General features: G+C 39.1%; 1 protein-coding gene across 1 annotated transcript; it reads left to right on the top strand.

Moving 5' to 3' along the window:
* Positions 1–18,921: 18,921 nt before the first annotated feature.
* LOC110963050 (uncharacterized) lies at positions 18,922–23,874 on the top strand. Its single transcript, XM_051939845.1, has 8 exons — positions 18,922–19,573; positions 20,938–21,116; positions 21,263–21,396; positions 21,873–22,024; positions 22,141–22,290; positions 22,408–22,502; positions 22,634–22,904; positions 23,532–23,874. Exons 1-8 carry the CDS (start codon positions 19,385–19,387, stop codon positions 23,733–23,735), a joined length of 1,374 nt encoding a protein of 457 aa, XP_051795805.1. The 5' UTR covers positions 18,922–19,384; the 3' UTR covers positions 23,736–23,874.
* The last annotated feature ends 269 nt before the right edge of the window (positions 23,875–24,143 follow it).

The raw sequence follows: 24,143 nt of genomic DNA, 5'->3' as shown, positions 1-24,143 counted from the left end.
ATGGGGAAAAACTGCAGCTGCAGCGAGCACCACAGAGAACCCCTTCTGCTGCTGTTGCAATTGATTTGTTCATGGAAAACTGCTGCTGTTGTATCACAGTTATTGCATTACTCTGATAAATGAAAAAACACAAGAATCTGTCAAAGCAAAGCGCCCCGAACATTTGTAGATATTATGGAGAAAGAAAATAATGAAAAATCTAAATCATCTTCTGGACGCTTCACCTTTAAAATTTGCCACTTAAGCACACATACTGGCGTCACAAGCAACATTAGCTCAGACATGAAAGGCAAGACATCATGCTGCTCGCACAAAATTACACTCCTGAGGAAAATGGAAGTTCAGTGGAGGAAATAAACAGACGGGTTGGGGTCGAGAGGAAGAGATGGCTCTTTGATGTCATGAAATTAAAGTTCGCGTCGTCTTCGGCTGAGAAAACACTAGAATGCATGAGTGTGTCTGCACATGCATGGCGGGAGAATCTGTGTGAGTGCAGTCAGTGGTGTGTCATCACATATGTACACTGTATAAATCTTCTGTGACATACTCTGTGTGTGTGTGTGTGTGTGTGTGTGTGTACTTGTTTCTGCTATACCGGTGGGGACTTTGACCTGACTATTTGCTATAAAGGTGGGGACTTGTCTTACGGTGGGGACCTAAAATGAGGTCCCCACGGGTGGCAACACCGTTTTCTTGGCCATATTGTTGTTAATAAAAATGTAAAAGTGCAGAAACGTTTGTTTAGGGTTAGGCATTGATTTGGTGATGGTTAAGGTTAGGGTTAGGGTAAGGGTTAGGAGTTAGATATGAATGGGAGTCAATGGTAAGTCCCCACCGGTATAGAAAAACAAACATGTGTGTGTGTGTGTGTGTGTGTGTGTGTGTGTGTGTGTGTGTGTGTGTGTGTGTGTGTGTGTGTGTGTGTGTGTGTGTGTGTGCGAGCGCGCCAACACATGCTTGGGGAATTGAGTCAACCTCATGAGTTCAATACTTCCTCGGGGCCCACTGAGGATCCGTTATCCCTCACTGGGCTAATATCAGTTAACACAGAGGCTAGTGTTCATCTGCTACACACTGTCACATAGCATTCATCATAATTACAGAGCTACCATCATTTTTAAAGCCGCTGTGATCCTGTCATCGAAATTGAAACAGAAACCTGCAATTAAATTGTGATTTTTTTTTTCCACTTTTATAGCCTGCAATATTGAACAATTTTACAAGTGGGAGATGCCTGTTAGAGGAAACCATTTGAGAAAATTAGAGAGCAGTTTCTAACTCTAAATCTGATTAGTCAAGCTTAGGTACAAAAAAAAAAACCGACATGCACCAGTTGACAGTCCAGTGACTAAAGGGATCAAGATCAGAGAAGATCACATATGCACCACAAAAACCACCTCTTTTAAGCAAACAAGATAAAATTCTTCTACTACATACCCAGGAAAAACCTGCTAGTCAGAGGTGAAACCAATCGAGGCCACGTTAGCCACATTTTTTTTATCCAGTCGGTGCTTTGAGGTGCATGAAACAGCACCTCTGACCCTAAATTACAGATGCTAGTGTTGGCAAAGAGCTGAGAAATAGCCTTTCCAATGATGCTGGTTGTGGAAGATTTGAAAGAGATGGAGAAGGGGAAGCAGGATGGAGGGCAGAGGAAAGAAAGATAGAGAGACAGACTGGGAGAAGGTCAGAGGAAAGGTAGACAGAGAGGAAATAAATGGATATTGTGGGGGGGGAAGAGGAGGTAGGGGGGAATGAGAGGGACATAAAGGAAACCAGAGAAAAACATTTCTGAAAATGACACAGATAATCAGGCTGCACAACACCTGTGGTGACACCGACACGCTGCATACTGATGGATTTATGTTTATTTATATTTTCACATCACATGTGTAAGCACCGGCGCAGCACGTATGTTCAAGCCAGGGAGTGTAGGTGTATGTATGTGCACTAAGAATCACAGGCAAAGGTAAACAACACTGTAAAAGCAATTTCACAGCATCTGCGTAGGAAAATGAGTTTTTATAAAACCACAGGAGGCACATACATATACCGTAGAAAGAGATAATTTTGAATACTGCTGCAACCATGATAAAAAATAGAATCCCATCAGTGACTCACGGGGGAATCGCTAATCTAGAGAAAAACATCAAAGCTTTGGTGTACAAAACAGATAAAAGCCCCAAAACAGGTACACTGTGCATACACACACACAGCAAATACACAGCTTTGATATACACATCACTCAATGTCTTGTATTCTCGTATCAGAGTCGTATCGGACGTGTGCATCGTGGCTCAACTGACCCAACAGTGTTATTTATGAAACCTCAGTACAGCGTCAATCACTCATCACACCCATCAGTGGCAGTCACTGGTCACCACTCTGGGCTGGTTCAAGGTGCTGCTGCCTTTGCCCTTAGGGATCTGTTTTGAAGTGCTGATTGGTTTTTGGAGAGGTTCAGGTGGATCGCGTTTGAAGGCTTTTAAATTCAAATGAGAAGCAGTTTTTTATGTGTGAAAGGTGGAAAAAAAATGTGGAATCAAGGTTAGAGACAGATTGTGGAAGGGTTTGTTTTGACAGTCTGTTCGATAGATAACAAAAAAAGCAATCAAATAATTCTGACATTGTGACCATAAATATCAAAAACCAGACCTAATTTAAAGTTTGTTGCTCCTCCCACACCAAAGTAGATGCAGTAAAAGTAGTGGTGGTAGTAGTAGTGATACATGGATAATCTTACTTGGTTACTATATAACTTATTTGACTTGTGTTGGGTATTTAGATGTGCTTTGACTTAGTTTAATACTGCTATGGTGCGTGTGTACAGGATCCGTCCATTTCTCGCATCCCTTTCATTGTCTATGTGAAACGCACCATGTTGTATGCTGGTTTGCATTGCGTTGCGGTACAAGCTACGTTATGTTTCGAGCTACGTTGCGTAGCGTTGGTCCCGAGAAGCCTGCAGCTCATTTGCATGAAGTACACTTGATTTCTACTTCATACAAATCAGGTTCAGCAAGTTGAGTTCGGACGCTTTGAAAACTTGCGCAAAACTTCTAAACTAGCCGTTGTTGAACTCAAATGAGAACAGATTCAGCCACTGCACATCCTATTTCTTGCCTCAAATGCTTTCAGAAATAGTAGAAAGTTTGTTCAAGAGAAAGTGTGGGACCGAGCCGCCATGTCGGTCCGACGCATCTACTGGACTTAAGCTAAAGCGGCTGTCATGTTTCCACCCAGTGACCCACAAGTGACACACCCACCAAGCAGGCGATATTTACTGTGAGAAAAAACACCCCTGTGGACACGTACAATTAGTCAAATTAAGCAGGCCAACTTCTCTGTAGTTAGTTGAGGTGTCAGTATAATTGAGTAAGTATCCCTATTGTGTCCATTTGCTGAGTTTTGCTACTATAGCCTTAGTTTATTTCTGTTCAACTGACCTGTTTATATGAGCTCATAGCGTAGTACTTGCTTTTGTAACTTTTGTTTGCCATTTCTTGGGGGTAAAATGAAACCCCCTTTTTTGAAACTATCTGCAACTTGTAGAGTCCAATAGTATTCACTGCTTTTGTGGTACATCTATAGTGGGCTTGAACTAATAGTTAAACATATTGGAGACAAACACCAACTTTCTTGTGGAAATTTAGGTTGGATTGATATCATTCATGTAAAAAGAGATTACTTGTTACAATTTTATATCTCATTTGTTTAGCTTAAAGTGTATTAATATGGTAATTTAATGAGATGTCACGTCCAGATCGGTAGCCAAATAACCAGCAAGAAACAGTATGAGGCATAACTCCAAATAAAACTGCAATTTGTGTGTTTCATATTTAGAATTTTGCATCGATGAAACAAACATGTAAATTAGCAAGCTTTATTTTGTGTAAACCAACTATTTCCAGTATTTGAGTGAAACGAAGGTAACTAGCTGCAGGTTGTAATGATCATTTTAAGCGAATATGAAAAATGTATAATAATACAAGCCAGAAAGACATGAGTATATGAAAGTGCAGGAAATTACAGAAGAAGAAATTGTGTGAGGAGCATGAGCTTGGGATCAAGGTAGAATGACGAAGAAAATCGCAGATTGAAATGGACATAAAAGACACAAAAGAAGCAGAGGGAAAGAGGAATGTAACTGAAGGCAAAAAGCACTAAAACATAAGAAACAATCAGCTCTTTACAAAATTGCTCCCATTTTATCATCTTTAGAAATGTAGTACTTTCTGCAGAGTTGGCTCAGAGTGCCGCTTTCAATCAGTGAGGAGTGGGTGACACTTGTCTCCCAGTGGTGAAAGTGTCATTTTGGAGTAATGCAATTCATATAAAAAGCAGGAGAGAAGGTATTATATGGGGACTGCAGGTGAGGAACAAAGTAGAAATGATGGTAGGACAGAAGTAATTCTCTTTCCTCTGTCACATAGGTCACTCAATTTAGAACAGTTGGCAACCCAATTTAACTGTGCCCGAGAACCCAACAGGCTTAGCAGGTATTAGTACAAAATAAGCTCACATAAGTACAGAAAGAACACGGATAGCTAAGTCATATCATCATGCAGAAATTGTGGTTCAATTACAAAGCCCTCTTTTTTGGGCTGAAATCCATCAGACACATACTGGCCTGTGAAGGACCTTTTTATTTCAAAAGGTAAGTTTCAGTCAGCTTTTAGAGATTAGCAAAGCTCAATGGCACCAAATATTTCGTGTCTAATGGACCTACAGTTCAGAAATCAAGATTTTTAATCCTGATCACACTGATTTCATCAAAGGTTCTGCAGGTATACTGCAATTCTAATTAACAGAGTGACCAAGTTCAGCAGATACATCACTGAGTTGACTTCTACAAGTGTTTTTTATGGATTTATTAGCTATAAGGTGACTGTGTAAGAAACTGTTTGCAAAGACAATCATGACACAAGCAGCAAAGAAGCAGGTACATGTTTGCTGAAGATACTGAAATCACATGAAACTTCTTGTTTTAATGCATAATATATTATTGTGGTTTTCGATATTAGTGTTGCACCTGCACTTTGACTGATGCAGTGGTCAGTTAACCAAACAAGTCAAGACAACATGCTAGATATTTAGCAGATATAGTGTTTACCATGGAAACTAAGTCTTGGTTTAGCATGTTAGCGTGCTAATATTTCTACTTTCATTAGATTTAAGCACAAGGTGGAGCTGAGGTCGGTGGAAATGTCAGGGTTTTTTTTTTTTTTTTAGAAACCAAAGCATTGGATGAGCCAGAATGTGATTGGGGGATCAAGATTATTTAAATAATTCACTGGGGACATCGATGTCTTTACCAAACTGCACAAGTTGCTTGATGACAATCCACCTGAAATATTATTTTATTATCAAACAAATGTATGATTCTGATAGTAATGCTAGAAGAAAAGTCAGGGCATCACCGGAGTGTTTACACCAATTAAGTCAAAACTGAGCTATTCTGTTGGGTAAGCGTAGAAAGCCTGAACCACTGGTGGAGCTAAATGTCAACCTTATGGTGGTGGTTGAAGATCAGAGGATCAACAAAGTTCGTTGGATTCAACCTCTGGGGACATTTCACGCCAATCCTTTAAAATTGCTGTTGAGATTTTTCACTGGACCAAACCGGTGACTGACACCTGCATCCCAAAGTGACTGACCTCAAGAATTATGGTCACATATATGAGTATTTACTTTTACTATCTCCTCGGTGTTTAAGAGGCAGTCTCCTGTCTCATCTCCTCTCCATTTTTACATATTCTACTGTGAACCCAAAAACTAGAAAAAAAAAGCATGTTGTAGTAACAGATTTCACCAGGCCTTTTCTTTTTATGGTTCCATATAAAATGTTATATCATGCCAGTTTCCAAGTTGACAAAAAAAAAAATCTTACCAAATAGCATAAAGTGGCATTTAAACCACCTTTCTGTAGCACTCACAATATTTTTATTTTACTCTAAGCTCATGCTGAGCACTCCATTACCGCAGCTTTTTCATGACGGCTTCCAAGAAAGTGGAGTGTCGGCAGGACGCTCTGCAGCACAGACCCTGGCATTCCTTCTAAATGGACATCTCTTGGTGACCTACAAGTCTTAGTTTACTGTGCTGCTGTCTGTCTCTGAAAAAGGAATTTCTAAAGCAGCTCAGTGTGCAGACTTCCATGGCCTTTAGGCTGCACAGTTTAGAGCTTTTAAATCTCTCTGTCCAAGTGAGTGATAGCAACAATACAGACAGTCATGACTGAAATCAGCCTACAGAATGTGTACAGGAAAAAGAACTTGGTTTTCAGTAGCAACGAAAAATGTTTTGACAGTTGTGTATAGGCTTTTAAAACTGCATTCAACTAGGAAAGTTTAGCTACTGAGTCAGTTTGTGTTTGTTTGCCCACAAGGACCACATGTAGGTGTTTCATTTCTCTCAAAATGTCAATCTGTGTTGATCTGTGCAGTTGTTCATTATGGTGTTTTGTTGTGCAACCAAAAATAAGGGACACAGGAGTGTTATGGCAACCGTAACCTGAAAGAGTGAGTTTTGCCTCACAAATCTACAATATGATGTATCTTTTTTTGCCTTGTTCTTTGCCTTCTGCTTCTAATTTTAAAACATCAGAAAGATTAATAGATTTTCAAATCCAAACTTCCAGCACCATCAGCTGAAACATATCTTAGAGAAGCTTAGACAAATCCCTTCTCATTTTGAGATTAAATTTTGGGCTCAGGTACAGAACTTTCGGCATTAGATTATAAAGCAGCTCAATCACCACGGGGCTAATAATATTCAGTCATCTTCATCATTGAGAGCTGGTCTTACTCCTCTGTGTTCACAAAGACAAGGTCAAGTAAATAGCACTTTGTATTGATTCAAGCTGTACAAATCAAGGTCCAATTGCCTTCTGTGGGGGTACTTGTGATAGAGCCCCAGCTGTATGTTGTCTAAAGCCCCTCTGAGTGACCTGATGGTCAGAACTTGCCTAAATGTTTCCCCTCTTTCTTTCCAGCAGATGGATTGAGCAACAAGAAGATGATAAACAGGTCAAAATGATAGATGAGAGAGGGAGGAGGATCTTTCAATCAATCTGTCAGCCGCAGTTCCTGTCTCATCAGTGGGAAGCAGGACTGATGCCTTTCTTGATACAGGCAGGCTTTTGCCACTGGGAGATGTGTGTGTGTGTTTGTGTGTCTGCTTTCAAATGGCATACAGTAACCTGTTATTGTCAGAGGGCGGGGTAGGGATGAGAGGGGTATGATTTTGTTTTCTCTGTGTGTGGTGGAAATTTGTACAGTTTAAGTGCCTGAGTTGGTGCGTGTCTTTGTGTATGAGTGTGTTCGAATGTGTTATGCTGAAGCTAAGTAGGCAAACTGTCACCATCTGCTGCCTGGAAATACCCGCTGACATTACACATCAGACAATATAAATGCTCACTTCAGCAGTTGGCTGAGTGGGAGCAGCTCTCCTAATCTAAAACATGTGTGTGCAGTGCAAGTGTTTCCTTGTTTGATCTTATTTCTCTGTACATTTAAATTCCAGGACGAAAAGATCGCCTCCTAATAGACTAAAGACTCTAGTGCTGAAAAACAGTTTCTTTGGTCACTCTTTTGCTTGCAATGTTTGAGTGAGTAGACCTTTATCAGATAAGCATCTAGATTCTCGAGTCCAGCGATACTTTTGAAGTCGACCTTTAAAGTTTAGAAATAGCAGTCGAGCAAAGAATCTCACTACAGTATCCAAAGCATACTGAAGGTTTAATCTAATCACATGTCTCAGACCTAAGAAGAGAACAGAGCACCACTTTAATTCTTGTTTTGGCTAAACTGAACCAGGGAAAAAATGAATTTAAACATTTTATAAATTCTTTTTTAATGCACAGGAAAATTTCACACTGTATATATATTAGGAATTCAATGAAAAAAGAACAGCTCTTTTTATTGATGAAGTTGATGTGATATCAAAAGCTCCAGATCTACTACAAAATGGACCTAGTAGAGAGGCTGTCATCTCAGGAAAAATTTTGTGGGCTTTTATCTGGTGTATTTTAATGTTAGATCTCAGTAGGTGGGTTCTGCTGTCTTGCAATGGAGCAAATAACTTATTAAACTTCAACAATTAACCGTCTGAAATTGCAAAATATCAAGACAGAAAAATATGGACCCACTTATTAGTTTGTGTTACATCACCATACGTCTCTGTACTGCAACACAGCTAAAGCTTATTTGTCAGCAACAGGATCCGAAAATAAAGAAAAGTTTCCCACCATCCACCTACCACTATCCACAAATCCCCTACAACTATGCAGGGGAATCCATGCTAAATCCTCCAACTACCACTCACTTACTTGAAAATATTAGTGCTACAAGTATTAACTGCATAGTTCCATTTGCTGAATCTGTTGGTCTGAGAATAAGTAGTCAACCATAATGTTAATCCAGTATTTTTCATCTTGTATTAGTCCAGAGTTTTAGCTAAACATTGACTGAGAAACTATAGAAACATTGTGTGGTTTTAAAAAGATGAATACTTCAAGAGTATTGACTCACACACATACATATATACAGTATATTGACTGGACTAGTCCCCACTGTGGTTGCTGCTGGAAAGTCTGAGTTTCATTTCAGGCACACACATATGAATGCATGTTTACACATCAGAGTGGGGAATCTGATGACATATCATGGATGATCTTAATTTGGAAAACATTCTCTCCATTAAACGCATCATTAAATACATAAACAGAGCTGAACTTCCTACTCTGATTGAACTCAGCAAAAATCGTGATCGGTTGTGACACAAATAGGAAGACACTCACTAGACGCACAACGCTTGTGGAACTTATTTAACAGACAACAGCAGGATGGACAAAAAACAAGATCCACCTCCTGAAAGTAGCATTTTTATTAATTCTCCTTATCAGAGATTGTGAATGAAGATAATTACTGTTTATGCTGAGTTAACTACATGAGCTCTGCCTCCTGTCCTAATGTCAGCACTCCGTATAATCCCTTAATTGATTCAATCAGGGATTATGTAAAGGTTCTCTGCTGCAGTTAAGTTATTTTCTGGTTTCTGCTCCGTGCTCTCTGATAGGAGCTCTGCAGTGGTCGATATTGATTATCGAGCTCATCTTAAGGGGTTGAAACTCAGTAAATGTCAAGGCTTCAGACATTTAGATCACCATCTGCGGTCAGAACTTTCAATGTGAAATCAGAGTGAAAACAAGATCTAGAGATTTATGAGTTGATGCTTTAGCCTTGAGCTGAAGTGACAGACTTTGTATAGAGCCAACAATATGCACAAGATTAACCAAATCTGTGGGGAGCATTGCGATTCAAACCGTAGATCATGATTCCACCCCAAAAAGATCATTATATGAATTTATGACCCAATCACCCACCATTATTCGTATGTGATAATTATGATAAGAAGAAGAAGTCTGTTTAACTTTGTTTAGCTCCATCTGAAAACAATGTTAACAAGTGGTTTGCAATAAAACAAATGTCACCAATTTAAAAAAAAATAATCTACAAATAAAAAATGCCATTATGAAAGTAGCCTACCAAGACAAAACACTGCGGTAAAGGCCCTGTAGTGGTATTATATAAGTATGATTTTACTGGAGTCATTTACATATTCAGGATTAAATCTTACATAAATGATAGAATACTACCTTACTTGACTGAAATACATATTAGAATAAGGCCCCACAGCGCCAATAATTATAGACAATAACCTAACTAATGCAATAATAAAGCTGGACAGGGGTATTATGATGTTATCTGTTCCAAGCTGCAGTTTATAATCACAGTGGTCCATCGTTATTTGTCAAACATAATGAATAGTCATGTTTCACTTTTGTCAGGGACAAAATCCCAGAACGCAGGACTGAAAATAGCTGCAAGCAAACAAAGCAGAGACAGACCAAAACATACACCGAGTGCCCAGCTGTTAGAGAGATGGCAAAGAGACGCAATAAAAAAATCCAAGCTTGCACATCAACTTAATGTAACTGTTATCTGCCGACATCAAACCCGGAGAGAACACAAGATTATCTGTTTGCTGCTCCTGTAATTCACTTGCAATGTTTTTGTTTTGTTGCGTTTCTCTTTTTGTGACCAGAAGAATAGTTGCGCTTTATGCTCTCAGTAAAGTTGTAACACTTGCATCCATTTTGACAAGAGGTTGAGTGTTTAAGGCCACCCTGCTTGCTACCACCTCCTTCACCAGAGGGGAATGCAGTAAACACATCAAATAAGCCTGGTGGTTACACCTACAAGATATACTGCTAACCTTTTACAGAAAGGTTAAAAATACAAGAGATTATGGGAACACATTTAAGCAGGAGGACAGCAGGAGAGAAGGATAAAACAGCAGAATCCCTGGAACAACAGGAGTGCTAGCAGGTATGAGTTAAAGTCCTGCAGGGAAGGAGCTCTGAAGCCTCTCTAAGCTGAGAGAGCTGTCAATATCTGTGCAGAAGGAAAAGTACACGACAGCAAGTAATATTGAACAAGACAGTATGTGTAGGTTTGTCAGTGTTTTAAACTGCTTCCCACTGTCTCTGGGAGTAAATGGAGTCATTTTTATCATGCGATAAATGTTTCACACTTAAGTCAACTCCTGTGACGCCAGAGCAACCGGTATTCACTGATAAAGACCTTGAAGTGTGGTCGAAAGCTTGGGAAAGCGAGCATGAATCTGATTTATTTGCAAAATTGGGTTGGACACATGAGGATTTTGGCTGCTGTGTAGGGATCCGGCCGACTAGGTTGTCATAACTGATATTTGACATTTTTCCAAGTGTGTGTATCTGTTTAAAAACATTATACTGGCTGATTAATGATGAATTAAATGCACTATTTCAGGTCTGATGCAGTCTCTCTGTCTGTAGTCACTATGTTCTTAGAATTGGCTGTCAAGCAGAGACTGCAAAAACTAAACAAGAAACAACCCTTACAGTGGACAAAGCTGCACTACAGGTTAGCAGCTAAGTCAGAAGGAGGCACAAAATACCCTGAAACAGAGTCTGGAAAACAAGAATAATTTAAGATCTGGACCTTACTGGGAAATAAAGTGATAGAGCAGTGAACTCCTAAGAAAACAGAGAAGAACAACAGATGTAACTGCAAGAGACAAACTGATCAATCTCAGTTGATCACACACAAACAGAGGAGACATTTCTAATTCAATCACCCCATTTCTTTTTACATGTTCAGTTATGAGTGACGAAGAAAATAGCACATCATTTCACTGCAGACACCCCTGCCCCTGGTGTCACTCCTTATTCCATTATCTTGGTCATTTATAACTCCTTCCCCTTTGTCTGCCAGTCTCCTTGATTCGATCACCTTTTGTTATTGGGAAATGCCTGCCAGACCTCTTGTTCTCTCACCTTTCGTTATCCACCCTGATTCCACCACTATTTGTTATTGTTTAGACTATATGCAAATTGACCACTAATCTTTTCTGCATTTACATACTGTCCCCTCCCTCCCAAATGTATACAACGTTGGACTCCACCTATACTAGAAAACCAATACACGTCATTACAGCAAACTACAGAGGACCAAGAGTGAAATTTCTTCAACGCGAGTCACCTTTATCAATGAAGAATCCTAGTTATGAGTGACAGGTTCTCTGCTATCACATGCTGCTATAACATTACACATATACTGGTTCAAACATTGGCCTTTCTTGCTTTCCAATAATTGACATCGGCCCTAAAAATCCCATATTAGTCGATCCCTGCTGCTTTGGCACCAAGTATACTTCTTTGAGTAAACATACAGGAAGAAACAGAAAAGAAAAAAAAGAACATTTATGGGACAATGTTCAGAAACAGGACATGGCTTAGCTCAATTCATTAACTTCCCCTTTAAGACAAAAATCATGATTTACAAACACAGCAGAATATAATTCAACTCGCAGTAAACTTTTCCAAGTGGTTCAAGGTAGTCTGGCGTGAATCATCGCCCATAATTCATGCATATTCTGAAGAGCGCACAATGTGCAGCTCAGAGAGATAATCCTGCTCCAGCTCTGAGAAGCTGCTAAATTTCTTCCCAGCAGCAGCAGAAACCCAGAGTGAGTGCGCTGCTGGGAGGGAAGCCAGGGAGCAGCATTGATTAGCAACATTATCACCTTCATTTCTACCGACCGTCCTGAGTGCACACACCTCAACACGCATGCACACACACACACACACACACACACACACACACACACACACACACACACACACACACACACACACACACACACACACACACACACACACACACACACACACACACACACACACACACACACACACACAGAGGCATCCAAGGTTATTGCAGTTTTCTCTCAGTTCAATATTGGCTGCTGCACTCAGAGTAAACCATGAATTGTTCAAGGCCTTGGATTTCTCACATAAAAACAAGAGTTTCTGTTTTTTCTGTCCAAGTGAGTCAGGCAGTATTGCTTTGAGAATTATGAAAATTTGAAGGACTCACTTGTCCTCATTCAAACTTAGTTCATCTCTGCTTCTCCAGCTAATAAACATCCTATTTTACAGTGTGAGAAGGCCTCTTAAAAGCAGGGTATGCACGTAAAACCGCATATGAGAATTGATTGGCTTTCTCCAAGGCAATCAATTCTTCTAAAATGCACCTTGGGAACATTTGGATGTGGTGTTTATTCAATCTTTTCTTTTGTCATCCTGCTGTTTTGTTGATGTTTTCGGCTTCTGCAAAGGAATTATCGCTTCATCACATCTCTCAGCACAAAAGGTAAACACACACACACAAAAATGAAATAACAGTGCTATTTTTGTCCCTTTTGAAAGTTTTGAAATCAGGACACAGAGAGCTCCAGTTCACTTTCAGCAAAGTGAAAGCACTGCTGAGGTAAAGTGCAAGAAACCACCAGAAAGTCCAGCCTACTAGTGCCCGGAGTCAAATTCAGAGCTGAAGTGGATGTGTCATTTACAATACATTTATATATTTGCACAGATCTTTCACTTATCACCAGTTTGACATTTAGGCAAATACATTAAACCATTTCTTGTCAAAAATTAGATAAGACTGATACCACTCTCAATAAAATACATCTGAATAGCAGTAATCTGTTCAAATTTTACACAAACACAATCTCAACAACAACTATTTGTGGTTTATATGATGTTTCTGTGACTCATTCTTTGCTAGTAGCAGTGATGAGCTCAAGTTACAGGCAACCAGCAACCACTAGAATTTATCCTTCCTGGTCAACAAATCCTGCAAATAACCCTGCATAAACTGCAGCATTTGATTGATGCCCTTTGGTTACATGATATAAAATGCTAACTGGTGAGCTTTAACAATGGCAGTCTGACTTTAGTCTTATGGCTAAGTGAAGCTGACCATCTGCTAGTTGACTTCATGTTTGTACAGATATGAGACTGGAATCAATTTTTTCAACATGTCAACTTATTCCTTTCACAATAAAAGCAGATTTCACTGAAGTAAAACAGAAAGAATCTAGACTACAATGCAAGGACGTGTACAAACATTTGAGGAACCTGTACCTGAATGGTGATAACACTGTTTCAACATGGGACTGTGGTCATTCACTGCATTACTTGTTGTAGAAAAACAAAACATTTCTGCACTGAAAATTAACATTTTGGTGATTATGACTTGACACTGTACACAATGTAAAGCAAAATTTGAAAGATAAAAGTCAGAGGCATTGTAAGCGACATATTCTTCATTTTCACAGCATCTTTTTCTCTTCATCCCACTGTTACTGCCACAGCCACTTTCATAACTGGCCACTAATACTCTCCTCATATGTACCTATCTGATGTGTGTTCTGATGCTCGGCTTGTTCTCCCTCACTCTGGTCTGGAGCCTTGTGGCTGCACCGCATCCTGAGTTGAAAAATTAGAATTAGAATCAAGAATGCCCACATCTAAATCATTTACAATTCAAAATGACATGGTCATGGTGGAATTACTACTTTAAATAGCAAGTTTTTTCCTAATATAGTTATGGTTCAACAATTCTAATCATTTAAATTCTGAATGTCTGCCTGAAGCTTCAATTTTTATCTCTCACTGCCAAAAGTACACTAAGGCAATCGATCACTTCAGTACAACCAGCTGAATTTTCATGGATTTGATGGTCACAGGGGCTTGACTCAGTGAGCAGACCAGAGTAGAATATGTGCAGTTTTGCATGTAAAAATATGCACGAGAATACAGGACAATTACAGATTGGATTTCTTGAACATATTTCATGACAAGAAACGCACTCGAGAGCGCAATACTCCACCAAGGTTGCTCAGTCGTCATATCATTTCCGACGGCTAAAATCTTGACAAAAGTCGAGGCAGATTCACAGCACTATAAAATGTGGACACTGAACATAGATGTACCCACAAACAAAACGGCACTGCGCTGAACACAAGCCTGTGCTGTGCATCTGTACGTTATGTACAGACCAACCATGTGACCTAAATATGTAGCAGGTGGCAGGAATTGACGGGACTCGGAAACACCCCCACAATTTAATCAATTGTTCCTTGCATCATTTCGGACGGATAAGTCCCGATAAGTCCACAGCGATCAATTTGTAGTACGATCACAATCGTGTGATCGTCAGCAGGCAGCTGACACAGTGTTCACTTGTTATAATAGTTAGTTCTTCAGCTTCATGGCTGACTCACTAATAATGAATGCAATGTGAGTTTTGACAAAACATTTATAGCAGCTGAAGTTCAGTTTGTAGGAATCTTTCCTCTAGATTTATTAAGAGAGTTGCACGCGAAAAAACAGCAGAACCTCTATTAATTACTTATATCTATAAATTTCTCCAATTATCTCCAACGTGGAGACAGGGTCAATTAGGATCTAACACCAAGTCACACTGTCTGCTTCTCTTTACATCAGACAGATTCATTTAAATTATTTTTTACGTAGCAGCTTGAGCACTGAGCTTCACCACAGCTTTCTGGATATTTATTTTACTAATGTAGCAGATGGATTGTCCTTGGTAGAATATTCAGTGTTTAAGAAATCATAAATGACTCAGAGTATTAGATATTTTGACAGTTTGTTCAGTTTTTTTTTTGGTTTGCTTTTTAGTGCATTCTTATGTTCACTCTTGTGCAAAAGCATACAGATCATGTGCAAAAGACAAAAATCATGTCGCTTCCTCTGTTACCGTCATGGGAAGTGTATGATTGAAGTGACTGACTTTCTGAAATGGACTTCTTATTTGTATTCAACATTGAATACAATATTAGCCTTTAGCTACTTATTAGCCCACTTGAAACTTTAACAAACGCTTTGGGGAAAACAGGCCAATTTCACATTAGAGGAGGAGATGTTTGCTTAACATTTCTATCATTATGCCTCACCTCGTCGCTCGTTGGTTGTCTGAATCCAGCTGTACAAACTCACCAGCTCCGTCAGATAATTCTGTCTCCTCCTGCTGGAAGTTAGCTTCAGTTCGCTGCTAGGTTAGCCGGCTAGCTAGCGAGCTACCTGAGATAAGTTGGTGTGTTAGCATAGTTTAAGGCTTTACTAAGGCTTTACAGCGCAACGTAAAACAAACGTGGCCATTTGCGTGTTGTTCGTATGTATATGTGGAGAGTTTTACTAACAGGGATTCTCATTTCTGTACTTTTTGTCGTTAATTATTTCCACAACTTTAAAATAACTCACCTAGCGGCTCTATACGATCATTAACACCAGGTGTGTGCGCGTATAGGTCACATGAGGGTGCGTCAATTTTTTTGTTAAATTTAACTTGTTTAACGTCGGTTCTATTTATCGAGACTTGCTCATCATATAGTTAAAATAATGTTTCATTTGGTCTAATTTTAGCTTTATTTATGCAGCCTATAAAGCCCACATAAACCAAATACTAATTTTATTATTTTCTTCAGAGATTGGGTGCAACTGACCTGTTGTTATGGCAGTTTCAGATCAATTTTGTTCACGTCTTTATATCAAATTAATCTGCACAATTATTTTCTCAATAGTTTATGCAATGTCAGTTTTATTAAAAAAAATCATTTTCATGTGCTATATTTTATTTTCAAATGCAATATGGCAATTTAATGTATAATATTAAATTTTTTTATGTGCAACATTTCATTATCATGAGCAATATTTTGAGCTGAATGTGCAGCATTTCATTTTCATGCTATATGTTTTTAGGCATTATTGAATATCTCATGCAAATTTCAATTTTATGTGCAATCTTTCATTTTCCAGTGTAGTATTTCAGTTTCATGTGAGGCATTTAATCTTCACATGTAATGTTTTAATTTCCTGTGCAGTATTTCTACTCCATTGTCAACATTTCAGTCTCAGGTGCAGCATTTCAGTTCTGTATGCAATATTTTAATTTCTTGAGAAGCATTTACTTTTCAGGTGCAATTTTCTAGTTTTTTTAAAAAATAAACATACATATTTTTATGTGTTGTTGATGCTGCTTGTAAAATTTAGTTCCACTCTTCTATAAGGATTTGGTGAAGCTGACAGACATATTAGTGACCGTTGTCAGCACAGTCATCTAGCACTTTTGGAAACAATTTCTTAGAACAAAAAACCTGGACTACGGTCCCATCTGACCTGACAGCATCCAGCGTTCCAACAGCATCTTTCTCTTGTGACCTGTAGAATTAGATAATTAGAATAAAGCTTCATTTTAAGGTGGACTTTTATAATCACCGATCAAAGAGTGTCCGTCTGCTGGTCACGCTGTCTGATTGTTGGAATTTAAAAGCAACCCAGACCAGGATTTATCACCAGTTGAACAAAAAAGTTGTGCACAGTTAGAAACAGAAATTCGATTTTTAAGCTTTTCTCTTTGAAAAGAAAACCATTTGCATGCTGCGTTTCTATTTTTGATGAGGGCACATGAGCCACAGGGAAGCGTCAAACTTCTGCTATTGGATTTTCATTACAAACACAGGTAGTGAGTACGTCTGCACTGATGATGATGCAGTATTCTCTTCTGTGGCTACAATGTCGAAGGATGTATTCTGCAGCAAGTGAGCGTTCTGTTCTTGAAGTTGACGTATCGGTGGCAGGAAAAATGGGCAGCGTGAGGATCTGAGTGACTCTAACGAGGACTGAAATGTGATGGCCTGACAAATTGGTCAGATCATCTCCAGAACAGAAGGTCCTGCAGGTTTCTCCCAGTGTGCAGTGGACCTGAGTATTCTGATCCCAAGTGTAATGCAGCCCGGAGAAAAGATGCCATTAAATGTACTGGGGGAACGAGAGGCAGCAAAATGTTCTGCAGGAAAACCTTGGTTGCTGGTGTTCATGTGGACGTCTCTTTGCAGACCACATATACATCCCTTTACACTAATGGCAGTGGACACTTTCAGCAGGAAAATAATCCCCGCTGCACTCTAAAAATAGTTTGGAACCCGATCGAAAGTTCAAGGTGTCTCTAAATTCTCCACATCTCAATCCGAATGAAATCCATTAGAACTTTACAACACATAGGACTTAACCCTCCTGTTGTCTTCATTTACTGGCAACCAAAAAATAGTGTTTCCTTGTCTGAAAAAAAATTCAAAAATTCAGCAAAAAATTCCCCAAATTTCAGAAAATTTGCAAAACCTTCAGGAAGAAAATTCCAATAATTCCTAAAGAGTTTCCCTCAGAATTTTATTTTAAAAAAATCCCCCAAATTTGGCAAGACAATTCTTGTCAATATTTTCAAAAGAATGAGAAAAAATCTTCCAAAAAAATTCTAAAAATATCTAAAAAGGTTGCATATATATCAGCAAAACTTCTAATATTTTCTTTAAGAACATTCACAAAAAAATCAACCAAAATCCAGTGAAATTCGCTTGATTTTGGCTGATTTTTTTTGTGTGTGAATGTTCTTAAAGAAACATTTTTAACATTTTCTTTTTTCCACCAAAAAATGTTCAAAGATTTCCCAAAAATGTAGAAAATGTGGATCAGAAATTTCACTGTGAATATATATATATATATATATATATATATATATATATTCCACATTTTCAAACTTTAAAATTGATGCATATTCCTTTGCCCTTGCTGCAGAATGGCAAATAAACCCCCAGTTGCATTTTGTTTTTGAGCTTCCTTCATAAAATATTGCTTGAGCAGAAGTTCAGCCTGATTTTTGGAGGCTCCTCTGGCTCAGTCAGAATTTGGGGCCTGATCAAAGCGACGCTCGATGCTCCCTCCTGAAGCTGCGGCTCCATCATCCAGCATCCAGCCTGGTGTTACTCAGGCTGATCTGCCTCGTATCAGCAGATTCATTGTTCTTCTGCATGTCGTGGGGCAGTGTGGCACCTGAGCCACGATGCAGGAGATTAAAGCTGGCAGGATGGAGTTGGTAATAAATAAACAAACCGGCCGCCCAGCAGTTGCTGTTTTGAAGCAGCGTCCTGCCATCTGCTGCAGAGATAAGTTGCCCACATCAGTAAGGATACAGAGACGAGTGTAGAAGTGTTTTTAAGTGTGTATTTGTGTTTACAGTACGTCAGTGACCCTTAGTGTGTGATCATGACTGCTGTTGAAATTTACCCAAACCTCCAACAAATTACTTCATCCGGCCTCATAAGTTTGTTTTTGGCATATTTTAAATGTTTCATTTCCTGCTCATTACTTGTTAATTATTTACGGCCCAAAAGGCTGCCCAGATTTAAAGCTTCATAGAGAGGATCAGCTGGACAGACGACACCCTCTGCTGGTTTCAAATGAACACAACTTCCTGCTCTGTGCAGTAGATTGAGGAGCAGAATTTATGGAATCACAGGAGTGCCAAAATAAATAGGAAATAAATGTGGAAATGTAAAGAGAATCAATAAAAGAATCAATAATAAAAATAAACAAATGTAGTAATATTCTTTTTCCATTTTGCTTTTGCTTATTCCATTTTGTCTTTGCCTTTTCTGTTTGTCTTTGCTTTTTCCGTTTTGTCTTTGCTTTTTCCATTTGCCTTTGCTTTTGCTTTTTCCATTTTGTCTTTGCTTTTCTCACTTTGCCTTTGTCTTTTCCATTTGCGTTTTGCCTTAGCTTGAGCCATGAAGTAAAGGCAAAGGCAAAACGCAAATGGAAAAGACAAAGGCAAAAGGAGAGAGACCCGCCTACAGCCATTTGATTGACAGCTTGAGCCATGAAGTAAAGGCAGTCAATCAAATGGCTGTAGGCGGGTCTCTCTCCTTTTGCCTTTGTCTTTTCCATTTGCGTTTTGCCTTTGCCTTTACTTCATGGCTCAAGCTGTCAATCAAATGGCTGTGGGCGGGTCTTCCTGTCCAGGATGACTAGTCCATACCTGATCACACGATTCCTGCTGGACAGTGGTAGCTCTGTATACATGCTAGCTCTTAGCGCGGGCGACAGGAAGCAGTGTCACGGGCAAAACAGGGAAATATGGCAGAGGTGGACGAATTGAGAAGAGGAGTTCAACAAGAACTATTGGCAATTGCTCGGTATGTGGAGGAAAATTTTCCAACAGACTACATTTTAAGGTTGGTGGAAGATGCCATGGAAAGTCTTGGAGAAATATCTGCGTTGATGAATGCAGACATCGACGAAGCTGTGTGGCGCAATCTGGAGGAGGTAAGCGCCTTACCTAGTGTAAAATACGATCCTGTCATATTATCGGTCAGCTTTGCTCACAAGTTTTAAGAGGGACAACCGCTACACCATGACTGGTTCACATATTAGACATTCACAATACACTAATTAGCAGCCACGGCTGAAGTTAGCACCAGCTGCCGGCAGGGCTGGGCTCAGCTCACCCAAATGGACAGATTAGAGTCGAACCACACAGTCTGCTGAGGTGAAAAGTTGTTGGTACACAGTTTCATTCAGCAAGTTTTTGTGTTAGCGTGCACACACTCTCTGGTCTGTCAGTCTTGTTGTAGTTATAGGAATACATTATGAAACTCTCCAGCGGTAGCCTGTATCAGCTCTACATTCAATGATAGATTCAGAAAAGATATTATGTAAGGGATAATACCCGACGAGGCGTGAACCGGTTGCTTCCGCGAAGTTTTCATTAATTTCTGATAATGAACTCCGCGAAGGGCATTATCCCGCTTATACCATGGTCACTTGCGAAATAAATAAATATTAAATCAATTATTAATACGTAAATGTTGTTTTTTTTTACCGTTAAAATCGTAAGTTTTTCACAAGTAGCGGCTGAGGGGACTATTTAATATCACTTGTTTTGACGTGTTGCCAAGGTAACCAGCTCTGGCCACAGACCCTGCAGCTGTTCTGAACCATATGTAGTAGCATGTCACAATAATACACCACATAGGTTAAAGGACACTATAAAACCACTCATGTTTTGTCTACTGTCTTGCCGTTGTGATAAATAAACTGAAATAACGTATGTTGCGCCACCATGTATGCAGCCTGTTACAGTAGCTCCTGACCATATACTACTTTTTTCGCACTTTATCTTATTATTTAACGTTATTATTTTTGTTGCTAGCAGTTATTAAGCAATTCTCTCTCCAAACATATCTGGTGGAGTGATTTTTGGTCCTTTTTCATCCTGCTGAGCTGAACAACTGCATGGATGCACTTTTTGTTTACACGAGAGATCAGCTGATCGCTCTGAGACTGGTCGGCATGATGGCCAGATCTACAGACATCCCTGAAGAGATGTGGAGAAAATGAACACCAAGATTTCCCCTAGGGGATAAATAAAGTATTTCTGATTCTGATTCTGTTAACGTGTGTTCTGAGTTTCTGTTGCCACGGTTACCAACTAGCATTTGAGCCAGCGCAATGATTTAGAACAATCAGGCTGTTTGAACTTCGTTAAACAGTGATAATGGACACCTATAAAGGACACCCTGCAGCTAATCAGAATCGAGTATTCACCCAGACCATGGTATAAACATAAATATGTTATACACCATATCATACGTAATTCTTATCCGGAGGTCATGTCTGTGGTTTCCTAGGTACGCATGCAACTATGTGTTGAAGCTAGGCAGTCAGGACCTGGACGACCTAGACTAGAAATACCGGTGGACATTATGGAGTCATACATTCTTCTGGGATTACCAGCTGCCAAAATAGCTGAACTGTTTGGAGTGTCAACTAGAACCATCAGAAGGAGAATGGCATCCCATGGATTGAAGTAACTATTTTATAGTTCTTAATTTTATAGTCAATATTGTTTACACAATAAGAATGAATTCACTAGTAACGTAGTCATCTAAAATGAATAAATGGATAAATAGATGTTCAGTTTTTACATCTGTCTGTTGTATAATCTTTTGGCAGGTTGTCAGATTTGTACACTCCACTGACTGATGATGAACTTGATGGCATTGTAGCAGACATCCACAGGCATAATCCCAGAGCAGGGATTAGGATGATCCATGGTCTTCTTAAATCACAGGGTACACATGTGCAAAGTAAGTACAGATGCTTGATTTTTCCAGATCAAAGTCACAATTGAAAATGTACCAAGTATACAATTAACAGAATGGAAATAAAACAGCAGGCGATGCCATCAATTAAATATTTCAATATTGTCTTTGAAATACTTTAAAATGCTGTTAATAAAGATCTCCTTAGCAGACACGTTCCTAGGCCCTGGTAGTCATCATAGTGTTTAGAGCTATAAGGACAACATCAGGGCCTGAAGATCTGTCTGTCCCGAAGCATGTGGTAGCATGGTAATAAAAGTTATAGATCCTTTTATAATTGCTCCTCACATCTTGTGTTTCTGCATATACAGGAATAAAAACTTGGAATGAGGAGCAACATTTATGGTTATGTCATTGGCAAGAATGATATAACTTTTGTCAATAATAAACTGATACTTATTGTTACTGGATAAATATTTTGTTTTCAGTTTAACTTGTATTTTTTTGTGTGTGTTATGCAGCCTATCGTGTGCAAAACTCTTTGCGAAGAGTGGATCCTGAGGGTACCCTAGCACGGCAAATATCCATGCATGTATTGAGGCGCAGGCAGTATAGTGTCCCTGCTCCAAACAGTTTATGGCACATTGATGGAAACCACAAACTAATAAGGCAGGTTGTCTTTGCATTTCTTTTGTTCTTTGTCGCATTTATGAAAATATTTTGTCTTTGTTCTATATCACTGTATAATTCTAAATATATATTTATAAGTTCAATGTCTTTTATAGACAGCGGATTGTGATACATGCAGGAGTGGATGGATTCAGCAGGCTTATTGTTTATATAGATGCAGCTACAAACAACAAATCCACGACTGTACTGGACAGTTTCATGTCGGCTGTTTCTCAGTACGGCTTGCCATCTCGTGTAAGATCTGATAAGGTAAAAAGAAGTATTGCATTAATAAAGAATTAATCTTCTGCATTGACATGACTAAAATAAAACAGAAAAAACAGCATTTTGCATTGTTTTACCTAATTATATACTAATTCCCTGAAGGGTGGGGAAAATGTTGCCGTTGCACATTACATGGTGAGCCATCGAGGAACAGGCCGGCATTCCCACATCACTGGACGCAGTGTGCATAACCAAAGGTAATGTACGACTGTGGAACTAATTGCTGTCATGCTTATCAGATATATTTTGAAATGGTGAAAAGTAAATTCCTTCTGTATACATTCATTTGCAAAATTTGAACCAATTGTGTTTTTTGGTCAATCAACAGAATCGAAAGATTGTGGAGAGATGTGTATGGAAATGTCCTCGACTTGTTCCATACAGTCTTTCACAATTTGGAATTGGAAGGGTTTCTAAATCCTGACAATGAACTGGAGTTGTTTGCTCTCCAGTGGATCTATGTTCCACAGCTTCAGCAGCACCTTCAGGCATTCAAGGAAGCCTGGAATCACCACAGCTTGAGGACAGAGAGAGGCCAGTCCCCCATGCAACTGTGGCTTAGTCAGCCACGTGAGGGAAATAATGCTGATCCACTTCAGGTACAAGTCCCCTGTAGTACTTGGAGTACTTGTGTGTGGGGAAAAAAACTTCCTTGTGTGTGTGAGCTCACATGCCAATAAAACTTTTTGCAGTTGAGAAAATGTATATTTCTATTTCAGAATTCATTGAACGTGTCTAAGCATATTTAACTAATACCATCTAGAACCATATTCTCACACACTGCTAGGAGAACCTAGATTTTAAATACATACTTTGTTTAGTAACTTAATTCATATATACAGTATACTTTGTTAGGGCTCCAATGAAAAAAGGTCCACTACTCACACAAAGTTAGGGACATTCTGCTTTTGGATGAAATTTCAGAATATACCTAAATTGCACCATAGCATTTACAGGTGAACTTAATTTGACCTTTAAACCTTTGAATGGCAACTGTTGAAAGTTCTGGTGCATATTGAATAACGTGCTGTTCTCTAACAAGGTGGTTAACTGTAAAAATCACAAGATCCTTGAATGAATCCATGAATTGACCATTAAATGTTTGGATTCAGTCACAGTTTAAACAGTCACCACAACATGAGAGGTTGTGGTCAAGCTGTTTAATTCACTTTTAAGGAATACACACTTCTCCTAAAATAACTTTTCAAATTATGATTTCTCTTCAGGTTGATGATGGTTACGGTGTAGACTGGACAGGACCTCACAACACATACCCAGAGGGTGTCACTGTACCTGATGCACAACTACCCCGGCAGCTTACACAGGCTGAAGTTGCATCATTACCCGATCCGGAGGTTCCTTTTTCTGCTGCACTACAGGCATACATGGATACAGTGAATATTATTAAGGACATTTTTCAGCAAATCTAAGCGTATACCAGTTGACTGTACCATAATCATAACATTATAAACAAGACCTTTAAAAGGACATAAACATTGCAAAAACCACTTGAAATGTTTGGTGATTATGACAACTTGTGGATTTATAATAAAAGCCTAGCAAAACTTGTCTCTGGATCTGGAGCTCAACGTCCCTGTTCTGCAGCCGCTGACCTGAACCCCTTGCTATACTGCCAACCCAAAAGCGATTTTGGATTGTTGGGTTTTCTTCATCCTTATAAGTGCTATGTGATGATGTGTTGTAAATATGCACTATAAAAATTTAGTTTGAAATGAAGACATAGCAAAGGGATGTAGAACTATTTTTATTGCACTTTAACACTGTGAGATTCTTAAAGCATTAACAAATTGTTTGACAATAAAAAACACAATAGGATT

The sequence above is a fragment of the Acanthochromis polyacanthus genome, chromosome 19 (assembly GCF_021347895.1).
Source record: "Acanthochromis polyacanthus isolate Apoly-LR-REF ecotype Palm Island chromosome 19, KAUST_Apoly_ChrSc, whole genome shotgun sequence".
Classification (NCBI taxonomy): domain Eukaryota; kingdom Metazoa; phylum Chordata; class Actinopteri; family Pomacentridae; genus Acanthochromis; species Acanthochromis polyacanthus.
The sequence above is the reverse complement of the archived record's forward strand: the minus strand, read 5'-3'. Positions and strand labels throughout refer to the sequence as shown.

Excerpts from the sequence above, each read along its gene's own strand:
- LOC110963050 (XM_051939845.1), top strand. The coding sequence starts at position 19,385 with ATGGCAGAGGTGGACGAATTGAGAAGAGGAGTTCAACAAGAACTATTG. Across the intron at positions 19,574-20,937 it reads TGTGGCGCAATCTGGAGGAG|GTACGCATGCAACTATGTGT; the intron begins GTAAGCGCCTTA and ends GTGGTTTCCTAG. Across the intron at positions 22,291-22,407 it reads CTCGTGTAAGATCTGATAAG|GGTGGGGAAAATGTTGCCGT; the intron begins GTAAAAAGAAGT and ends AATTCCCTGAAG.